Raw genomic sequence first — 23327 nt, 5'->3', positions numbered from 1 at the left:
ACTACAGTGGGAATGGGGATTCAAACCTGAGTCCTTTAAGCACAAGGCAGGGGTTCTAGCCACTATACCACTTGTTTCCACAAACCTTCTCCCTTTAACCACACTCCTTGTCTGTTACTTCTCTCACTCATTCTTTAATCACCCTAAAGCCTACCTCTTTCACCTCTCATCTCACCTGCTTCACTATCCCCAGAGGTGCTCCAGTAAAAGACAGGTAATTTCCATGTTACTTCTCCATGTTAACATATTTTACTCCTTTTGATTTCCTTTCAAGGGACAATTAACCAAATCCAAAGGTTCCAAACTCAGCAACGGAAACTGATTAAAAAACCCCCGAGGCAATATTGTTTTCTGAATTAGCATTTGCCCCAGAGTGTAATTTAGGATACTTTCAAATTTAGTAGTTTTCACATGTCTGCAGCTGCGTGTGTAACTGAAGCATTCTGTGGCACTTTCTCCTGCAGTTCCTACGACTGTCTCCGTGACGACCCTTTCGACCACGACTGGCCCTCGCTACCGCAGTTACCAGGGATCCACTACTCCATGAATGAGCAGTGCCGCTTCGACTTTGGCGCAGGGTACATGATGTGCACAGCGGTGAGTTTCCAGTCCCCATCATCAGCTTCCAAGAGCTCCATCCTCTAGCCTCCTCCAGCCTACCTCATTCAATAAACCAAAGCACCACATTCTCTGGGACAGAGACTTCGAAAACACACCATTGCTTATCCCAGGCATTAAAACATACAGTACATGGTACAGTGTATGTTTTTGACCAAGGTAAAGACGAATGTATGGGTGTAGTTCTGATAGTAGTACTGATACACCTGAGTGGTGGAGTATTCCTTCTCAAAGCAAGGAAGGCAACATGGTCTCTAAGCATGCAGAGACTCATGGAGTGAAATCCATTGTAAGTTGTTGAGTTATTTCATTTTAACTCTATTTTAATTATGTCAAAACAAAGATAAACTTTCACTCATCTCCAAAGTACTGTTCATTCCAAATGAACAGCAACAGGCTCAACATCTTCTTCGCTCAGCTTCTTTAGTCCAGGCATTTCTGTAGCCCGTTGTCTGTGTGTGTGTGTGTGTGTGTGTGTGTGTATGTATGTATTGAATATGACAGTGTGTGTATGTGTGTGTGACTAAAAGAGACAGCCGGGGGTAGTTACTAGCAAGTTCACCGGTGAAGTGAGTCAGAGTACGTACGTATGTTGGCACACTCATCCAACAGGGGGCGACGAGGAGTAAACACTTGGCATATGGTATCATGTCTGTTGACATCACTTTTAAAATCTGAGATGCTAATAGAATGAGAGAAAAAAATTGTGAGGGAAATACAGTACATGTTCACAATAAGTGCTACATCAGCCACCAGTGTTGAGCAGGTAATGCAGAAATACATTAAAGAGATTGACATGGTTGGTTTGCATAAAGTGCGGCGATTCCACCGTTAAAACAGTGGAACTTTCACTGGTCAATATGGAAAAGCCGCCGTTTTGATGAGCTCTTTAAGTGCATTAAATAGTTTGCCAGTTGGAATGCTGTACTTTATTCTCTTGTCAAACCATTCTCTTAGCTGCAAAAGGTGGGCCAGTCAGCAACGCAGGTAAGGCAACACCCCCCAGAACAGTGTGGCCACATCTTTATTTTCTACTTATCGATATCAATATTACTGTCATTAATTTAAATTTTCTTGTTTTCTGTTTATTTATTTTTGTTGCTGTTGTTGTTATTCCCATTGTCATGGATTGGCTAAGCGTTCTGCAGGATTCTCGATGCGACTTCCACAGGGCCTCTTACCCTAGCACCCTATACTCTATCATGGTATATCTCCATCGGCAGAGGAGAGATTCAACCAAGACCTTTACTCTGCCTCACTGTACCTCAGCATACCAGGAGGGGCAGGCTGAACCAATACTTTCACATCACTCTATTTTATCATACCAACAGGGAGAGACCTTTACTCTACCTCGCTCTGTCTCCATCTACTGAGAGGGAGACACTCAGCCAATACTTTAACTCTTCCTCACCCTACCTTAACAGACTAAGAGGGACCAACCAACACCTTAACGGTACCTCACCCTAACTCAGTGCAACAGAATTAAGAAACTAAACCAACACCTTAACTGTATCTCACTCTACCTCAGGATTCCAGAATTGAGATAACCAATGCCTTTTACTGTAACTCACTTTACCTCAGTATACTACAGTTGAGAGACTAAACCAACATCTTTACTGTATCTCACTCTACCACAGTATTCCAGAATTGAGTCAACCAATGCCTTTTACTATACCTCACTCTACCTCTACCTCAGTATACTACAGTTGAGAGATTAAACCAACACCTTTATGGAGGAAGAGTCTCAATAAACACCTTTACTCTGCCTCAGGGTACCAACAGGAAGAAACTCATTCAAAACCTTTGCTCTACCTCATTCTATTGCCATCTGCTGAGAGAGAGACACTCAACCAATACCTCAACTCTACCTCGCCGTATCTTAATAGACTAAGAGGAAGAAACTGAATTAATGCCTTTAACGATACCTCAGTGTTCCTCAGTATCAAAATTGAGAGACTCAACCAACAATTTTACTCTGCCTCGGGATACCAAGGGGGAGAGACTCAATCAACACCTTCAGTGTTTCTCAGCTTACTGAGATAGAGAATGTAAAGCAACAACTGTGTCATGTCTCACTCTACTTTGCTATACAGGAAGGGATATACTCACAAAGCACTTGTGCTCTTCTATCTGTACATCAACATAGAGAGAGGGGCAGACTAAGCCATGTCTGACAGCTATTCCCCTCAGCTATGGTTGATTACTGAGCTAATTTGTGTTTTTACACTAAAATCTTCCTCTCAATCTATGTAAGAAAGCCCACTGACTGAAGGAGATAGGTAGAAAATCATGAAAGGAGATAAGATACCCCAAAATTTGCAGAGGGTTGAGGATCCTGTGGTTTTGCTTGCCAGCTTTCTGGGCTGACATCATCAGCAGCGGTCCAGGGGGACTCCTCCCGTGAGTAAGGCGGGCTGTCCACCGGGTGGCAGAGCAGTCAGAGGGGTATCTGGTAAGGAGTGATAGGTAGTGGGGTGAGTGAGGCAGTTGAGGTAGCAAGCTGATATCCCATCCATTAATTCAGAGTTAGCGCTTTGGTCACCATGACTTCCATTTATTGCAGCCCTCTCGCCTGCGTTTTTGTTCTTTCCAAGTGTCAGAAGTGACACTCAGCAAGCTGTGTCAGTACTGCCATAACAGAGTTTCATTCATTCCTTTGTCTTGTTTGCATGCTTTTGCTTTCTGTTCATTCCTCTACTGAAAATGGTTTGTGATCAGTACAGTAATGGTACGCTGAGATGGGTTTATCGTTGGTGTTGTATTCTATACATCGTATATCTGTAATTTTGTCCAGTCCAGAAGTGCCCCCTGGTGTTAGTGTTTCCTGATTATTTGGAGTTGTAGTGCCGTGTTCATCTGCTTACCGGGTCTCGGGGCATGTTGTGTGTCAGCACCTGTGACAGTGACAGCGTGTCTGTCCCTTCCAGTACCGCACCTTCGACCCCTGCAAACAGCTGTGGTGCAGTCACCCAGACAACCCCTTCTTCTGCAAGACCAAGAAGGGCCCCCCTATTGATGGAACCATGTGTGATCGCGGAAAGGTACTGCCCTCTCTAAGGATGCGAATGCTAGGCCACGACAGCCTCTGCACCATGGTGCATGTGTTTCACACACATGCCTGTCAAGACATACAAGGACTGCACCTAACTCCAGCCCTCTTACAGTTATACAAACCCTTTCTTGGTTTTTGTGTCACAAACTCTGTACAAACTGCTTTCTCGTGACAGCGACACACACTTTACATGAACTTTACATTAACATTAACTAAATCTTTACTGACACTGATTTCTCACTCCAATCCACCAGTGGTCAGAAAGCATCAAAGATACACACACACACACACACACACACACATTTTCAGAACCGCTTGTCCCATACGGGGTCGCGGGGAACCGGAGCCTACCCGGTAACACAGGGCGTAAGGCCAGAGGGGGAGGGGACACACCCAGGACGGGACACCAGTCCGTCACAAGGCACCCCAAGCAGGACTCGAACCCTAGACCCACTGGAGAGCAGGACTGTGGTCCAACCCACTGCGCCACCGCACCCCCGCATCAAGGATAGCAAATTAAAACTTTTCGCAATATTACTTCAATAAAAATCAGTTAACCTGACATGTTATTTTAGAGTTCTTAATTTATAGTGTAAAGGTGAAGAATGGCATGCAGCAAATGGCAATTGCACACAGTTTAAAACAAGTGTGTGAAAAAGCCTGGAGGCAGTGAACGAGAATAAACACAGCCCCTCTGGCTGTTACTGGTGAAAAATCTTCGGGGGTCCAAGGCCAGCTGGCTTCCTATCCCCCCTGGGCATGGTAACAATGGTAGTATTTTGTGAGCAGTTTCTGCAGCAGTCAGGTGGTTGTCTGAACTCCCGCTGGCCAGCAGGTGATCTTTAATAGGTCAAGGAGAATAAACAGCGAGGGCTTGCAGGTCTCACCATGGTTAAGTTCATGCCAGACAGGCTGGCACCCAGTGGAGTCAGCAGGAGGAAAAACACATATATTGTTACTACATGTAATGAGGGTGAGACAGCAGCATGGACAGCAGCTCCAACAGCTTTACAGAGGTGCTAAAGAGAGGTTTACAGACTGATTTATTTATTCTGGGAATTGCAAGAAATCCTACATCCTGTGATCATCCTGGGTGTTTTGGCTTGTACATCCTAATAACTTCTGATAAATAAGTAGGAGCTAAACCCTCCAGAGCCTTGTAAGTAAGAAATAAGATCAGAAAATCTGTCACAAATTCTGCTGGGAGCAAGTGCAAGGATCTAAAAGCTGATTTAATATGATTTTTTTTTTTTTTTACTTCTTTTTTATAATACTTAGGCAGAATTTTGAACTTGTACTGTGGCACAAATGTTGTTTGAACTTAAAGAAATTAAGGCATTATACTAGCCTTTCCTGCTGTAAATACATTTGTTAATGCTATGTATCTTGATTGGAAAGAGGTTGGCTTAATTTCCAATATGTTTAAACTGCAGCAAACATCATAGATGGAGAATTCAGTTTTAAAGGATAGAACCTTGTCAAATGCAGAAAAAAACAGGGTAATCATCTAAAAATATTTTTGTACCTGATTTGTTAAAGTTTAATATTGTAAAACCTTATTTCCGCAAAGCAACATGAATTCAGTTTTTTTTAGTTTTGACATAAATACCTTACCATAAATACCATAAATATCTTCATATGAAGTTAGTTGAGCTTTTTACTTCATGAAAACAGCTAAAAGAGCTATTTGGCCTTATCAGAATTTGTGCGTCATAAGCATGGAAGTGAAAATTAACTTCTTGAATCTTCATGAGCATCTATAGTAGTAGCACATATAGAGAGAATAATATTGGTCCTAACACTGAATCCTGAAGAACTCCTTGTTTAATCATAGACAAGGATTGTGTCGTTTATAATTAATAATTCTGTGTAATACAGTTTCACCGCAAACACCAAAGTGAAATTTGGTTAGGTTTTAGAGGGGAGGTAAGTTTGTCTATCATACTTTTTTGGGTAATGTTCAAAAATGTCATCTAAAAGTTGGTACAGTGTGCACCGGTACATAACTATCCAGTGACACTTGCTGTGTTAACAGTGATGTAAACATAAGCTGTCACTCACATATACTCCCTTATATACATGCACAATCCCACCTGAATCTCACTCTCAATGACTGTCAGAGCAGCTGTGCACACCCACGTACCATTCCTTTAAAAAACACACACGCTTGACAGAACTACTCAGTCTCGCCCGAGCACACACGTGTCAGACTGCGGTCCGTCTTCCTGGCGTCTTTCTCACTTCTGGCAGCATGACACGGCTTTTCTCCTGTCTCGAAGCACTGCTTCAAGGGCCACTGCATCTGGCTGACACCCGACATCTTGAAGCAGGATGGGAACTGGGGCATGTGGAGCAAGTTCGGCTCCTGCTCTCGGACCTGCGGTGGAGGAGTCAGGTTCAGGACCCGTGAGTGCGACAACCCTATGTGAGTGTTTAGGTTGTAAGGATGCAATGACATTGCCTTTTGCCCTCATCATCTGCAGTTAAATACTCCTTTAGGACAGTCACTGCATGGTACACCCCATTTTTCCTCTTGCCACTAACTCACATCATTGGCCAGTTTTGTTCTGGTTCTTACAGTATTTTGAGTTTTTTTACGCCTTTTAACGAAAGGTTAAAATAATCCCGCTGTGTATTTCTTTATGTCATAACAAAAGTTGTTTTCAGGTTGTACGGTTAAAAAAAGGCTGTAGGAGCTTTCAAAGAAAAAATTCAGGGAGAGCAGAAAAACAAAGTGAGAGTAACCTTGCAAAGCAGTTGATATAGCCGGCATATTATTTAAATGTGTGAAATAAGTCAACAAATTGGATACAAGTATAAAACCAAAAGGTGGTGTAGGCAAGGACCAAGGTATCAGAGGCTGTGGGTGCAAGTAAGAGCATTGCATTTGGTCAGAGCATTATATCCATTGTGGTCAATGTCAGGGACGTGCAACAAACCAGCGAAAGATCCTGTTGACCTTACCTGTTGAACCCTCAGCCCTGCCAATGGGGGACGCACCTGCTTCGGTCCCAACTATGAATTCCAGCTGTGCAATACAGAAGAGTGCGCCAGCATCTTCAGTGACTTCCGGGAGGAGCAGTGCCGCATGTGGAACCCCAAGTTCGAGTACCAGAATTCCAAGCATCACTGGCTGCCCTTCGAGCACTCTGACCGTGAGTGTCCCAGGAGTTGGGGGCAGGGCTGGAGCTGAGGGTGGAGCTACAAGCAGAAGCAGGGTAAACATGTCAGAGCGTCTAGGTGATAAAGGGAGATCACGTGAGTGGAGGTTCTCTGAGGGTAATTAGTGGTGCTGGAGTTGGTCAAGCCTGTCGAGAATGAGCCGGAATCACACGATCACTTAAGCTAAAGTGTTTGCTGTAAACTCACTTGCACCTGTGTTCTGCCGGACGCAGTGTTGCGTTCATTGTCCTTCATCCATTTCTGGACAAGAGGTTGAGCAGTGGCCCACTTCAGTAGTCTCACAGCTGGCAACAAAGCTGTGTTTTTGTAGCTCTGATCCTTGCCAGGGCCATCCGATGTCATGGAGCGAACCTTGCAACCATTACTGTGGGCTGCAGAAAGGGCCATTTGAGGGCTGAGGTGAGGAGCTGAAGTGGGAGACAGAAAAATGTGCAACACATTCCACTGGTTTCCCTTGGGGCTGCTACTGAGTCTGGGGCCTGGACTCCATCTTGGCTCAACAGCTGCAGATGTGTGGGCAGCAGTAAAGAAGACACCGTCCCTAGGTCTTGGTTGCTCCGTTCCCCAGGGGGCTCAAGTGTCTGGCATTTTCTCCAATTTCTCCCCCACATCTGCTGATTGTCCTGCTAATTTGGCTAATTAAAGTGATTAAAGACTTAAGAAGTGCAGTAAACAGCTCCTTCGTCTCAGATTGTCTTTCCACAGCCATGTTGGGAAACTTAGATGTCTGCGCATCAAAACAGGCGCAAATGTAATTATCTCGAAATCCCATCTACAGTTTTCCTTCTTTCCTGAGATAAACAGTTAAATTTGAAATTTAACAAATGTGTTTTCTCTTTTGGCTTGTTGTCTGGCTAGCCATCTGCTTACAGAAAAGATGTGAAATAGCGGCTGTGCAGGACACGTTTCTCTCCTAAAACTATTTGTTCGGACTCATCTGAAGTGTGTTTTATTCTATTCCCATTGGAATAGAGCAAGGCAGGTCTCCAGAAGCTCCCGTGTTTTGTGCTCTTGTGCACATAGAGGCTGCTTCAACACAAATGATGAGCATAGGTCAAAAAGTGTTGGTCTAGAAATGTCCGGCACCCCCCTAGTGCCAAGTTGACTTGGAGTCTCATGGGAAATGCCAACCTTGGCTGCTTGGAGAAGCTTTTAATTAAAATCCAAGTACTGCACAAGAGGAGGGTGTGGTGGCACAGTGGGTTTGGCCAGGTCCCACTCTCTGGCGTGTCTGGGGTTCGAGTCCTGCTTGGGTGCCTTGCGACGGACTGGCGTCCCATCCTGGGTGTGTCCCCTCCTCCAGCCTTGCGTCCTGTGTTGGTGCGTTAGGCACCAGTTCGCTGTGACCCTGCTTAGGAGAAGCAGTTTCAGACAGCGTGTGTGTGTACTGCACAAGCCCATAAAAGCACACCCACAGGACTCTCTTCCACAAGCCCAAGGAGGACATTTCCAAGGGCTCCCCAGTGGTTCCCATAGAGTTGACACCTGTCTCTCCAACCCACACTCTGAGCCTCTTTTGTTCTCTTGCTTACCACAGACATTCATCTCAACCAGCTTTACAGTGATCTCAGCCATTGAGCTCATCACAGGGGTCAAAGCAGGAGCATTATGAGAAAACCATTAGCTCACTGCTGGAACGGTCCCAAAGTCCCGGACATCTTTCATAATGCAATTAAGGCCATCTTCTAATTAGCACATGATTAAGAGTGCCAAAACAGAGGACTTGACCATCTACCACCATTAAGAAGTCCCTTGGAACTGGGAACACTGCACTGCGCTCTGAGAAGTATGTAGATGGATCCAAGGTAAACGGCTGTGTAGCCCCTGGTTCAGTGGGGCAGTTGGTCTCCCCAGGAATAGCAGCAGCTCACGTGTCCACACATCACCTCCAGCACCACCATACAGGCACTTGGTCCTTCTAAATGCCACCAGTTCATTGCATGGCATTGGCTCCAGTTCTGCGTGCGATGTGCACATCTCGCACGAGGTCAGGCACAGCCATGTTTTCCCAGCCCTTGTGCAGTGATGTAGGACATTGTGTGTGTGACAGCTTTTTTTTCCAGTTTGTCCAGTACAGGTGTCCTCAAACTTTTGACTGGTACTGTATATGAGTATATATAGTCCTTACCTACACAGGGCCCTGTTTCCTGGGCCAAGTGTGCTGTGCAGTGCCTGTACGTGTGTGCGTATGTTTCTCTCTGTTTCGGCATGCAGCTCCAGCTGTGTGAATTGGTGTGAGCTAGATGTGGATGGATGTTGTGTGGTTCAAGATGACGCTGCAGGCGTCTCCCAGCTCGCCCCACACCTCACAGGTGTTTCTTGCATTTCCTCCCTCTAGCCAAGGAGCGATGCCACTTATACTGCCAGTCCAAGGAGACGGGGGACGTGGTGAACATGCAGAGGATGGTACATGACGGGACGCGCTGCTCCTACAAGGAGCCCTACAGCATCTGCGTGCGTGGGGACTGCGTGGTGAGTACAGCCAGTGGGGGTGCAACCCCGCTGCTCCTGCTTATGAGGGCATTTGGGGACCACCAGGGTGTGGTGAGCAAAAAATGTCCATAGTTTGTCATTTCCAAATAATATCCAATAAACTGAGTGGTTCTTTAGAGTGAGTTCCCATCACAGTCAGGGTGAAGAAGACATGAAGAAGAACCAATTTGGAAGGAGTTCCTCTTTAAGACAGGAAAATGCTTGTTTAAGTCATTTTTGATGCCTGAGTGTTGTACCTGAAGAGATTGGGGCTGATTTATTGGAGTTGCTGGGCCAAGGCTCTCCCCTCGCACCCGACAATGTTCAATAACAGTGTCTGCTTCTGAGGTGGCAAAATGAGCGATTCTCCTGTCCCTGGACTTTTGCATTTTGCCATGAGATGATCTGATATGAATGACTTAAAGGCGCAACGGAGCAGAGTTTGCAGAAAACAATGACACTTTTAATACAACACTGTAAAGTGTTATTGATGCTTTTGCTCTAGATAATCTGTCATGTTTCTTATTACAGTTGTTTCCTGGTTGTATTTGCTGAGATCAGCGTTCATCCTGGATGCCCGGACCATCCAATTATTACCCCGTCAGCTGTGTGTTTTTTCTGTGCCGCTCCTGTTTTTTTTTTTTTTTTTTTTTTCTTTTTTTTCCAGAATGGTGTTAAGATGGTGTTCCACTGCTGTAATCGTTTTCGCTCCTTCGTCTGGCAGCTTCTCACAACGAGCGGCTTGCAGGTTCAGGGTGTGAGAGTTTGTACGCTGCTCAGTCCCAAACGGCATTCTGGGACACGGCCTTCTTGAGCCGAGACTGAAGGGAGGAGAGGAGCGTGACGTTGAATTTTGATTAGGGGAGGCTGGGGGGCAGGGACCTGGCATGGTGGAGATCTGGGGGAGTTAACACCCATACGTTTTCGCTCCACTGTCCTCATATTGTCCTCCCTCGTGTTTTCGTGTCTCTGCAGAAAGTGGGTTGTGACCATGTGATTGGGTCCGCCCAGCAGGAGGACAAGTGCGGCGTCTGCGGGGGGGACAACTCCAGCTGCAAAGTTGTCAAGGGGACGTTCAACCGCGGGGCCAGAAAGCAAGGTGTGCGCCACGCTGCTCCTTTCATTCGCTCACAGGCCGCCGTGGCTCACATGGGGGCCCAACCCAGGGAAACTTCTTGCAAGAAACAAACCTGGAATATAGAAACAGTCATCATTTACATTAATTTGTTTATCAGATGCTTTTCTCCAAAATGACGAGCAATAGCTGCTATGTAGTATTTCACCGACATGTTTAATAACATGACACTGAACTTCCTACAGTTATTAACCCATCTGTACACCAGAGCAATGTGACACACACACTTGCAGACACTGTGTGGACAATTTAGAGTGACCAGTTCACTTGAAACACATGTCTTTGGACTGTGGGAAGAAGACCACACACAAACACAAGGAGAAGGTGTAAGATACACATAGAGGAGCTTCTAATGAACCCACATCAATTCGTTCGGCCCAGGTGCTCTGAGGCTGCAGTTCTATAGGCTGTGCCACAGTGCTGCCCAGTACCTTTATCTGTGGTACAACAACACGAGGTGGGGATTCCAACTTGATTCCTTCAAGTGCAAAGCAGCATCTCCAACCAATGCTCCACTGCTGACTCCGCATTTATTGTTCTCCCCAGCACAGCCGCTGTCTTTACTGGATGTTTCATGCGAATGATATGACAGGAGTTCCCTCCCAGGAAGTGAATCAGAAGAAGAAGTGGAAACAACTGAAATTAACATTTTTGCTCTGCTGGATATTGCGGGAGAGGCTCAACTGTGTTTTAAATGTTAGAGCGCCCCCAAGTGTTAAGCCAAGTCCACAATTGCAGATGAAATGCCCCAGTTTTACAATGATTCCACGTGATTGTCTGATATCCTGGAATGCACGAAGGGAAACAAAATCTAAATCAGAAACAAGTGGCTGCTTTTAAGCAACACTTTTCTTCCAGAGAAAAAATAGCAGCTGCAGTGGAGGTCTTCGCAGACCATCTGCTTTGACACAGACTTGTCTGTACCTGGTGTTTCCTTCAAATCTAATTTAATTCAGTATAATACAATTAATAACTGACAGTACAGGGAGAACCGAAAATTATATCCTGACTCCTTTGAGTGCAACTTTTAGAAAACTAAATATCAAGTTGTCAAGCAAGCTTTCATTTAAGGAACCCCATGCTCCCTTATGTGAGTGTCGAAAAAGTGTTTGGTTTTTGTTTTGGAACGATGCCACAGCAGGAGCAGCGTGCTCCTCTGAGTGTCCTCTCTCTTCGCCTTTGTGCAACTTCCAGGTTTCCTCAAGATCCTTGAAATACCCCGGGGGGCCAGACATCTGCTCATCCAGGAATTCAAGGGCACAGCTCACATCCTAGGTAGGGTGGCTGCATGTCTGGTGTGTGTGTGTGTGTGTGTGTGTGTGTGTGTGTGTGTGTGTGTGTGTGTGTGTGTGTGTGTGTGTGTGTGTGTGTGGGTGGTTGCAATTGCAATTATTGTGCCCCGCACCCCAGTAGTCTGTGATGGGCTTGTGGAAAATCATGATCCCCCTCTCCTGGGTATTTATCAAAACTTTGCTGGGTTCTTCTTCACCAGCATTTGGAAACATTTATCAATGGTTTCTGCATCATTATTTGTACTACACTGGTAACTTCAAAGTCACTTTACCACTAAGTCTTCATCAGTAAAAGCCTCATAATGCAGACATTTATTTACATATTTGTTTATTATTTATTTTATACAGTTTTATTTATAGGTTAGGCTTTTTAAACACCTCAGATATATGTATAACAAACTAAAAATACTTAATGTTTTTAATATTTTTATTGGCTTTGAGGTACAATAAAACTATTTTTTAATGGCTGTAAATGAAAATACATCTCCACAAACCCTCTGCTTCAGTGCTGATTGTTGAGCATGCCATGAACAGGTGCAACGTTCATCAGCTTGCTAATGATCCTCAGCACTAGAGACATGAACTATAAACACTGTGGAAGCGATGTGAACTAAGGCAGTCCCACTGTCCTCTTCCATTTGGGTACACTTTACGGGCAACTATCAGCTGCACAAGTCACTTTTGCGAGACAGCAGACAGAAATTTTAGGAAATAGACGATGGAAAAAACGTAGTAAGAATGAACAAACTGGTAAATGTTTCAAAAATGTGTAATTCAACTGTTTCTAAGATGAGTCAGTGGAAAAGCCGTGTATTGTCCCATGCTGGCAACAGAACAGGTTGTAAGTTGAGGCACCAGGAGGGACCCTGCTCTCATACCCCCGAGTTTAACATCCTGCTGATGTGCCCTTGGCTTGATCTGTTCCAGTGAAATGTCCTTGTTGTGTGCAGTAAAATTATCTGTGTCTCTTTCCATGCCAGCTGATAATTTACTAAGTAAGCATTGTGGAAATGACCGTTGTCCCTCCCCCAACACACACACACACACACATCCAGCGGTGAAGAACCAGGCCACGGGGCACTTCTTTCTCAATGCCGAGGGGGAGTTCCCAGAATCCCGGACTGTCATCGAAATGGGGGTTGAGTGGGAATACTTCAATGACGACGATAAGGAGACCATTCAGACCAACGGCCCGCTCAGATATGGGGTCCTTGTCATGGTGAGTCCAGCCGCACACAGAGCCCAACATTCATTATTGTCAGTCACTGTAAAGCACAGGTTACGAACCTTTGCCAGACTATGGACTTCTTTAAAAATCCCATGACCCCTCCTAGAAAATAAAAAAATTCAGAAAAAATGCTATACTCTGTTGATTGCACTGAAAATCAATTATCTTCATATACTGTACAATTATGTTGTAGATAATTATAGCACGGTATGGTTTTGTTTTACTTTTAATATTTATTTGGTTACACAGTGTAAAAGTGTAGCCCCTAAAACCAATCCAAGGAGCACCAAGGGTCCATGTACCCCAGGTTTAGAACCCCTACTTTGTACAAAGCTCTCTGCCAAATGATGAATGCAGCTGACAAAATGTATGTAAAACACACAAATACATGCGCATACACAATAAGTAGAAGACCCAGTGCAGCATTCTGCACTAAATAGTGGATACTTGGGTTTGCTGAGGGACAACTTTCACGCCACAAGGTGCGCACCCACGGAGAGGCGAAGGTGGCCCTCTCCTATAAGTACATCATCCACGAGGACCTGCAGTCGTCCATCGAGAGCAACATCCTGCTGGAAGACTCATCCTACGAGTGGGCGCTGAAGAAGTGGTCGCACTGCTCCAAGCCATGTGGCGGAGGTGAGGCACTTTTTCGGGAAGTGGAAATAGGAGCCAGACTGAGGTGAATGTCAGGTGAACTGCTTTGTATCGTAAGATGGCATTAGACACCAGGTAAAGCAGCTGAGGGCAGAAGGTGACATCTTGGATAAAGTTAACACCTTTGGAGTCGTAGCACTCGGGTTTGAACGTCTGCTGTAGTACCCCTGAGCATGGTGTTAACCCTGCTGTATAGATGGGTAAATTTTTCTAAATAGCATAAATATTAGCTGGTTTTCAAGAAAAGTTTCAGCTAAATGGAAAAAATGTAAATGGTACAAATTGTGGGAGGAGTCTTGCTGTTCAACCCTGGACCAGAGTACTTCTTCCGGAGTATCTAAGGTGATACTGAAATCATCCAGTTCTAAATCCGAACACTGAAAACTAAATGGCACTTTAAAGAACTAGGATTGGGCAAAGTGCAGGTTTTGTTACCAACTTGCTTTCACCTCTACCTGAATTTCACAAGTAAATTCTGTTACCGCCCACGCAGCTCGCAGCTCTTTAGTGATGTACGTGTACCCGATTATATTAAGAATCAAAGCTGTGGCCGCCCCAGTTAACGCTCTCTAAAACTGGCACATGTGTTTGTACTTTTGGTTCGGAAAGGTAAGCAGTACACGCGCTACGGGTGCAGGAGGAAGTCGGACAGCAAGATGGTTCACCGCACCTACTGTGAACACATCCCCAAGCCGCAAGCCATCAACCGGACGTGCAACCCAAAGGAGTGCTCCCCTCCCATGTACGTGTGTGATCTATTACCGCAAAGGCTTGTGTGTGTGTGTGTGTGTGTGTGTGTGTGTGTGTGTGTGTGCCATTTTGTGCTGCCCTAAGGGATCCCAGAAGGTGTGTGATTTAATACTGCAAAACCAAAGAGAACAAGGCAATAGACACAGGAGCCAAACGTCATTAGCTTCTGACGGTCTGTCTGGTTGCATTGCACAGAAAAAGGGTGAACGAGGACAAGGCAGGAGGGCTGGACCGTTTCCCTGTCTGAAAATAACATGGAAATCTGAGTAGCGCAGCTTTGTTAGCACATCGGTGCCCGTTTACACCGTGTGAGGTGTTTGCTGGTGTTGCTTACTGCAGCGCGAAAAGGAGTGCATTGTCTTTTCTCGTGGTTGTCATCTAGATGGGCAGTGTGTTTATTCGTGTGTTATATAGAAGCGGCATACTAAGAGATTGGGATCATAGTGGTCTTGATTTTCTGACTTAAAGAGGACTAGTGCTGGGGAACATAACCAAAATGTTGTATGTGGGATAAAAAAATACAAAAATCTAGTATAAATTTGAAAAATTATTTATTATTAATGCAATAATCATTTGTATTGAGTGTATAATATGTTCAGCACAAAAGTTGTTTCCTAAAATTAGTAATTAAAAGTTTGTTCTTCAGTTGTTTTCCTTTGTTAGTATTTTGCTGAGTGGCTGTTTTTGTCTTAATCTGTGTACTTTTAGTCGCACATTGTTAAGCGGTCAATCTAATTCAGTCTTAACCTTCTATCAGTTGGTTTCATATCACACCGAATGCACATGTGAAATTAGATGATGTTCTGTGGCATGCCAGGCATGTCACACATTCCGGAATATGGCATTGTGAACGCTGCTCCCCCCCTCCCCCACAGCTGGGTGACAGGTGACTGGGAGGCCTGCAGTAAGTCCTGTGGGAAGATGGGCTACCAGATGCGCTCAGTGCGCTGCGTCCAGCCTCTGCACGACGGCACCAACCGTTCCATCCACAGCAAGTACTGCAACGATGACCGGCCTGAGTCCCGCCGGCCCTGCAACCGCCACCTGTGTCCTGCTACCTGGAGGGTGGGGCCCTGGTCCCAGGTGAGTGCTCCTTGTGTGTATGTGTTTGATAAGAAGGGTCCTCTGCCAGTGGTTTCTCACATGTTTTTGTGTATGCGTACCTGTACATAAGGGGAGGCAGGAGCCACGGTGGTTAGCACTGTCGCCGTCCAATCAACGAACACAGGTTTCAACCCCTTCCCTTGTTGTAGTACCTCTGAGCGAGCTACTTACCCTGATTAATACAGAAATAGTGGGTAAAAAATAAGCCAAGTGTGCAAACCACACACATTAAGTTGCTTTGTAGAAAAAAATGTGCACATGCACAAACCATGTAAGTGTGTGTCTTGCTATTGAGAGCAGGAGGTAACGAGTCAACTGTCCATAATGCATTGGACACACATGGATGTTTATGTGCATGTCGATCAGTGTGTGTGTGACACAATTTATGGTATGTATGTTGTCAGTCTCTTTGTGTGTGTGTGTGTGTGTGTGTCTGGTCAAGACAGTAAGTGTAATTGCCTTCCTGTGTACTGTGTATTCGCAGTGTTCAGTCACGTGTGGCAACGGGACCCAGGAAAGGCAGGTTCTGTGCCACACGCGTGAGAACACCATTGGCCTTTGCCTAGACACCAAACCAGAGAGCATCAGGGCGTGCCGGCTGGCCCCGTGTCCAAGTGAGTACGGCACCTTAACCGAGGGAGGCGTGCGCATGTACGTGCAATATTTGTCACTTGCCTGCGTGTGATACGGCCTTGCTTTTGTACCGGCATCACACATTCTTGCTCGAACCACCATGACGCGCACTACCAGTGACCCGTCCTGTTGCTCTGTGCATTCTGCAGGGAACTCCAGTGACCACCGCAAGAACGGCAACTTCCTGATCCAGTGGCTGTCCAGGCCCGACCCCAACTTCCCCATCCAGAAGATCTCCTCAAGTAAACGTCCGCTTTACAGCTCCGAGCTGGGTCTCCGGTGCATGCCGTCTCTCACGTGGACACTGCCTTTCTCGCTCTGCCTCTTCCTGCGGGGGAAGCTCCCCTGAGCGCCGGCTGCTCCTCTCCTGCTCGGGGGGATCCTGTCTCCGGAGACGTGTCTGGTGGGGGAGGGTGGGAGGTCACGGCTGCTCTGCTGTTTCTCTCTATCTCTCTCTCTATTTCTTTCTCTCTCTCCTTGTGGAGCTCTGTGTTGTGAACACTGGCTTCTTAACCTCGCCAGATTTTTTAAAAAAAAAACAGGCTTTCCATTGAATGGCGACCGTACAAGCGCACGTCGCCACCAGGCGGGTCGCAGCCTTGTGATTGGGCGCTTTCTTCAAGCTGCGTGTTGTCATGGGTTTAAAGCTCTTATACGGATGCTGCTTTGGGGCGCCGTCAAGAGCGACCGGTGTGAGGAAAAAAAATGAATACAAAAAAGAAAAAAAAAGAAAAATCGAAAGCTTTATTGTGAATGTGATCTTATCACAATGAGGACATCTTCTAAGTGCTCATTTCACCTCTTGGTTCATTCTCAAAAGCATGGACGGATGCGTTGGGCACGAATGTTTTGAACACGACATATGGCGACGCCAACATGTCTTGATGTTGTGAACTGTGAGAGGGAATCGGGGCGACCGAGTCAGCGGGAAGCGAAACAGGGTAGTCTGTAGCGTGGATGGCCAGTTCCCATTCCACCTCATACTCCATCTTCTCTCGACTGTTATTACTAATGTTCAATAAATGCAGCTCATTTGTGCTTGCAGACTTTATATAAATATATATATATATATATATATATAAATATAAATATATAAATGATTCTCTATATATAATATTACTAATATTTATATTAACAATAATAATACATTTTAACATGAATAAGCTGTTGCTTATTTGCCTAACCCTTTTGACTGCTATTGATCGCTTAGATCCTTGACTGTTATGTGTATTTTTGTATTGATTTTACATAAACACAGAAGTAAATATTTAATAAGTACAGTGTATTTTGGGGAGGGGGGGTGGTGTTGGGATACATTTATGCAGGTCGTGGTCGGCCAGTGCCTGCCTGTGTAAAAGAGACACTTCTTTGGGTTATTTAGAGGTTCGGTGTTGTGTTTGTCTTCGGAGATGGGAAGGCATTTCTCTGTCACGTGCATGTGCATATCTCATGTGTGGGAACGCTCGCGTCAGCCCGTGTATCTTGTGTCCGTGTAGGCATATGTGACTGTGTGTGTGGACACGTGGCGTGTTTGTGCACTCGAGCGGCGGTGTTCATTTCTGCCTGTGTGTCCATGCGTGCGTACGAGCATGTATGTGTGCGTGTGCAGGCAGGTGTGTCTGAGTGTGCAGTACACGTGTGCGCTCTCGTGTGTGTGTGCGTGCGTATTCACGTTTTTCTGACAAACTGAAGCGTCAGAGTGATACAAAATACCTCATTAACTTTCATCTGATCAAAAAAAAAAAATGAGAATAAAAACAGACGGTTCTCATTTTTGTTACGGACATAGCAAAAGAACAATGCCTTATCTTGGATTGAATGTAACCGCATTCGTGTGCGGAGGAGACGGCTTTATTTTGAGAGGGATTCTCTTCAACGGTACTCGGCTTAGGGCAGCTTCCGGGGGGGTGGGGGTAAAAATGGGACACTGGGCCGCACCCAACCACGGTGGGGTCGTTTACAGGGGCACAGGGAGCTGGCACGTGGCATCTCAACACTTCAGACTTTGTCATTGTATTGTGATCACATATTTCTGTTGTGACTATGTAGCGAGCTATCAACCTTTTGTGCTGGATTTGAGAAACATGACGACACGCCAGACCATGCAGTGAGATACTGTATATAAAATTGGTGTTGACTGTATTTAATAATGTTCATGACTGTTATCTCCTTACTTTAAGAAAAAAAGAATTACCGAAATATTATATACTATGGGTAACTGTTTCGTGGCTTCACTGGCCTTCAGTGTGGGGCTAACGTTGGGAAAACGTTGTTCAGACGGACTACGTGCACTGCGTCTATATGCACTTTGATTTATCAGGGAAACTTTATTAATGTTTTCTAAATGTTTAATATGACACTTAATGTGCCATTTCAGTTTTTACATCATTCTCTTTTGTTTGACACTATTAATTTATTATTTATTTATTGATTTCAATGTGATGATGTGTTTTACCAAAGTGACTGTGAACTTGTACCTTTACAATACAGTTAATTTATTTATTTTTCTTAAGAAGATTGAAAAGAAAACTATATATTTGAGGGGGATGTGCATCTCATTGTTTCAGTTTCTGTCATTATCAACTGCGAAATTTGTCAAAATAAAAAAAATGAAAAATTAAAATTGTTGCGTTTTAAATGTTCTAAATGTTTCTTGTTCTCGGGAGAACTGCTGGAAACTGTCCACAAACAGTTAAAAACATCACGACTTTGTCACTTCATGTCCTAGGAAGGCTCTTCCACCCCGAGAAAACTAGAAAAACGAAAAAAGCACATGCTAAAGAACTGTAGTAAGGGTAGCACACAGTAAAATCACATTTTACATCACAAGCATGTCCTGTGCTCTCTGGTGAAAGAAGAGAGGGTCTTATAGTACTGACAGGTTGTTTTCCTCTCTGAATGACTGCAAATTTTTCATGTAAAATATCGAATGAAACCTTTGGAAATGTGCTGTGTGTCTAGTGCAACATGTTTTGTGCAATAATGGTCAAAATGCGACGTGTGTTCTTCATGATAGCCCAAGTGCAGTAACAATTGTCCGGCAATGTAGCTCTCCTCACCCGGCACCACAGGAAATACTGCTTTGCTATTGGACGAAACAATGACTGACAGTGGTAATCGCCCAATCACACAGTGGCTATTCTTGCTTTTGATTTCCTTTTTCCGCCTTGGTTTCCCGCTCAAACTCTGGCTGTAGTTTGCAAACACGTACGCGTCTGCACTGCCTCCTTCACCCCGACTGCTCCACCAGGCTGAGCGAGTCTTCTCCCGTTCTCAGACGTCTTGTTCTCTTATCTTCCAGGGCAACGTTGTCAAAGGGACAAGTCGGTCTTCTGTCGCATGGAGGTCCTGAATCGCTACTGCAGCATCCCTAGCTTCAAGCAGATGTGCTGCAAGTCCTGCAGCGAGGACAACCACACCAAAGGCCCCAGCCCACATGGCTCCACGAGATATACCACAGCTCCCAGCCATGTAGGCGCAAAGTCCACTGTGGTTCTCACTCAAACAGCTGCGCGGTACAGCACCACTCCCAGATTTTCCACCCAGGATTACCCAGAACACACCATGTCCTCCATGACCGCCACATTAATTACATCAATAAGTCCTACCCGCACTTTCCACGTCACCACTGCTCCTGTCTCCATTGCCACTGCTGATTTTACCGGTGTTGCCACAGATGACAACTCTCATGATGACAGCACTGATGACGGGTCTCTTTCTAGCAGCAGCGAACCTTTCGAAGACACCAAAGTTCTCAGTATTGTTGTCACCTCCGATGGCACAGCTTCCAATCCCCCTGACTCTAGTGATCGCATCACAGTGCTCCTTTCAACCACCTCGTCCAACCTTGGAAACATGGGCTACAAGACAACAGCTGTGCCAACAACATCTCAATCCACCAAGGCCCCGAAACATCCCTCCAGGACCAGGATTCCAAACCGAATGGAGGAGACCAAGGAGAACAACTCCATCGACGTGTCCTACAGGATTGGGGGTTTTGACAATGAGGTCACCCAGAGCAACGTCATTCCGCGGAGGAGAAGTCTGTTTAACGAACGAACACGCAACAAACGGATCCAGGAGCTCCTGGCAGAGAAGCGCGACTTCCTCAGGAGGATGAAACGAGGACCAAGCGTTTGAACGGCGTTGCTACACTTTCTCTTATAGAGATGAGTCTTATCGATCATGGATTGTAATTATTTAATCTCAGATACACATTGGTGCTCTCGTCCCATACTGGAAAGCCAACCATTGAAAAACAAGGTGCAGATGTTCCTTACTGGTTCAGCAAACTAAACTGTGTGGAGTAAAACCACCAGCCAATGTTTACACAGTTGCATCAACCTTTGAGATTCTTCTCTAAAGAGGCTTCGCGAAAGCAGTTTGACTTTTTTTATGTGTGCGAAATCGGTCACTGTATTAGCGGCACACCTGTCTCACGCTGCATGCCGAACATGAAATGTTATCTTTCCAAACCATGACTCTTTCTTCTCAAAATGGGGTTTATGTTGCATTCATCCTTTCTTCTTCTCTCAGCTAAGCGGAGACCATCCTTAGGAATGACAGCGCTTCACAGTATAATCATGTATTCTTTTTTCTTTCGTTTGAAAATATTTGAAATTCTGTGATTTTCCTCTTACGGGGAATTTTTGTTAAACTTTTAAAAGAATCATTTTCTTTTTGCTGAAAGTAGTATCCAAGGACATAGTTTAAGATAAATACAGTAGAATAATTCTAAAATGAAAGGTTTGGAGAGATGGGGCTTCATGTTTGGACCAACCAGAAACGCAGGCCACATTCGAACCTGAGCGGCTTTTTTGTGGTGGACCTGTGCGGTGCTGTCGTATCTCGTGTTCTTCGGCCCGTCTGCTGCTTCTTGCAGTTTCACTTGCTGCTTTGACGTGAGAAACAAATGAAGGGGTCTCTATGGAACTTTGAAGTAGTGCGTGGAGTGGTTGTTTCGAGTGGCACTTGGAATATTTTTATTTTTCAGAAAAAATACATGCTCACATATATAACCATCTTGTTACACTTTCCTTGATTGCTAGGCACCTTTCCAGGATGTCACCCTGACCTTCTGACCTTTGAACCTCATCTGTGCAGATGAAGGGGCCTCTTTAATGTGTTTACTGTGCTGTTCTCCTACAGGTGCCAGTGGCTCTCTCCAAAGCAATAGAGGCCTTTTCATTGACTTTTGTGTATTACATTTCTAAACATAAAGAAAAAAACAAAAAATAAAAGTCTATTACCTGTTGCATCACAACAGAATTGAACAGGGCCAGTTATTTCTGACGGTGCCTTTTGAGCGGAACATTTTTCCTCGCCGCGCCTTCTGCAAACGCACCTAGAGGTTTTCTGTACAATATCTGTACATATGAACTAGAACTTTTATTTTGAATATTTATTAAAGTCCAAGCGTCTGTGGTGTTTTGCACATTGGGTGTTGTGTGGCTTTTCTGTTTCCACGCTGAGACTGACCCTTCCTTTCCGAGCATCCGGACATCCGTCTGCTTCCTGGGGGCGTGGCTTCAAAGGGTGACACCCAAGGGCTCCCCAGTGATTGGGGACTTTCTAATCACTTCTGGTACTCCATGTGGCTCTGCGTGTGGCAAAAATGTAAAATACCACACTAAAGAGGCATAGAAACAATATTCACGTAAGTTTACAGGTCACTTAATAATGCAATATTTTATCTGAGTTTATCTGGAAAAATCTTTAGCCTGCACTTGAACAGGGTCATTGGGGTTATCCATCATGTAAATCATGGATACCTGCAGAGAGAGGAGGGAGACAAGGACCTCCCTTTGATAAAGCCTTCAGTTACTCCATCCTGGCAGGATTACACCAGTGCATTCGAAATTTAGTGCCTTTTTCCTTGCAGACTTCTCCACTGTCTCTCCCATTGCCCCAATTCCCATGTGACTTCATCAGTCATGTCCTATCTCCTGCCATCGCTGGGAGAATGGCATCCAGGCCTGGTTGCCCACTAGGTGGCAGCATGGAACACATACCAGAGAGTGGTCGAGGTAAGTGAGAAAAGAGGGTTTCCGCTGCCTGGTCTTCCGTCGTGTGACATTCCGTAAATTTTCAAATATTGAAATTCACTGCTTGCCAAATGTGCAGTCAGCTGAATAAAAATTTTCAATTTGTCTCAGGGTGTGTTTGTACAGCTACTAAAGTATAAATAATAGCTTTGCATCAGTTAAGTCTAAATTGTGGTCCAGCCAGAAGGAGAAATACACGTACCGTTCAATATTATACACTTGTAATTACCGCCACTCTGCAATTACCCTGTGGAGAAAGTGAGAGTAATAGCAACTGTGGCAGTGTAGCTAACATAGCAAACCGATGTTAATTATAGCTAATTACGGTACGCTAAGTACCCATAATATGTGGTTACACTGACATGCCAAATTCTGCAGATTAGAGTGGGAGTGAAAAGAAGTACTGTTGAGCGATTTTTATTGTTGTGCTTTCTGTGTCGTTCACTCAGCATCCCTCTCGCGTGGGGAGTCACGATGTGCGAGGCCTCTTTATTCCCCTTTCTCTTTCTCTCTGTCACTTCTAACTCCATGTGTGGTCTTTAGTGGGGGGTTTTGTAAAGAGCAGTCACACTTCGGTGTGCTACGGCACCCAGGGGAACACCTGAACCACCTGGGAAGCCACAGTGGAAGCAGGGAACCACTGACCTCCGGATGCCACCTGACAACCACTCGGTATTCCGCTGGACCAGCAGCCTGGCATTGGACCATAACTACTGTGTCCATAGACCCCATGTCTGTGCCTCCCACATTACTGGTCTTTTAGCTACAGACACATCCGCACGTGTTCACTGTACTCACATTGGAATGCCTAGGAGGGGTGGGTAGCTACTAGCACTTGGACCCCAGAGATTTATTTCCAGTTGCTTTCATCGTGACTGGGAGTTTTTTGTTTTCCTCTCCTCGACTGCCAACTGCCTTAGTTATCCATTTCAGCCACAGTTTATCACTCTTTCTGTCGCTATGCTGCTTATGTCTGTTGTTCAGCACTCTACGCCACTTAGCTAAAAGCACTCTAAAGAACTAAATGGAATCGAATTGCTGCAATTTTGAATTTACACTTAGCATCGCCCTGTCCGGCGCTGAGTAGAAGAAGGAGATCGAGTTGGTTTTCGGCGGAAGGTGGCTGCCATCTCCAAGCCGGCATTTAACATGCTGGTGT

General features: G+C 45.2%; 1 protein-coding gene across 1 annotated transcript in view; it reads left to right on the top strand.

Moving 5' to 3' along the window:
• Positions 1 to 21535, top strand: part of LOC108936843 (A disintegrin and metalloproteinase with thrombospondin motifs 2-like) — a 110749-nt gene extending 89214 nt beyond the window's left edge. The window contains exons 9-22 of the mRNA XM_018756464.2: positions 465 to 597; positions 3546 to 3659; positions 5950 to 6095; positions 6650 to 6825; positions 9192 to 9325; positions 10301 to 10424; positions 11655 to 11735; positions 12808 to 12971; positions 13463 to 13619; positions 14247 to 14379; positions 15263 to 15470; positions 15976 to 16105; positions 16274 to 16366; positions 19426 to 21535. Of these exons, the coding sequence (XP_018611980.1) occupies positions 465 to 597; positions 3546 to 3659; positions 5950 to 6095; positions 6650 to 6825; positions 9192 to 9325; positions 10301 to 10424; positions 11655 to 11735; positions 12808 to 12971; positions 13463 to 13619; positions 14247 to 14379; positions 15263 to 15470; positions 15976 to 16105; positions 16274 to 16366; positions 19426 to 20264 (2632 nt within the window). The 3' untranslated portion in view covers positions 20265 to 21535. The remainder of the gene's footprint in view (positions 1 to 464; positions 598 to 3545; positions 3660 to 5949; positions 6096 to 6649; positions 6826 to 9191; positions 9326 to 10300; positions 10425 to 11654; positions 11736 to 12807; positions 12972 to 13462; positions 13620 to 14246; positions 14380 to 15262; positions 15471 to 15975; positions 16106 to 16273; positions 16367 to 19425) is intronic.
• Positions 21536 to 23327: the final 1792 nt, after the last annotated feature.

Source organism: Scleropages formosus, chromosome 13, assembly GCF_900964775.1.
Source record: "Scleropages formosus chromosome 13, fSclFor1.1, whole genome shotgun sequence".
Classification (NCBI taxonomy): Eukaryota; Metazoa; Chordata; class Actinopteri; order Osteoglossiformes; family Osteoglossidae; genus Scleropages; species Scleropages formosus.
The sequence above is the reverse complement of the archived record's forward strand: the minus strand, read 5'-3'. Positions and strand labels throughout refer to the sequence as shown.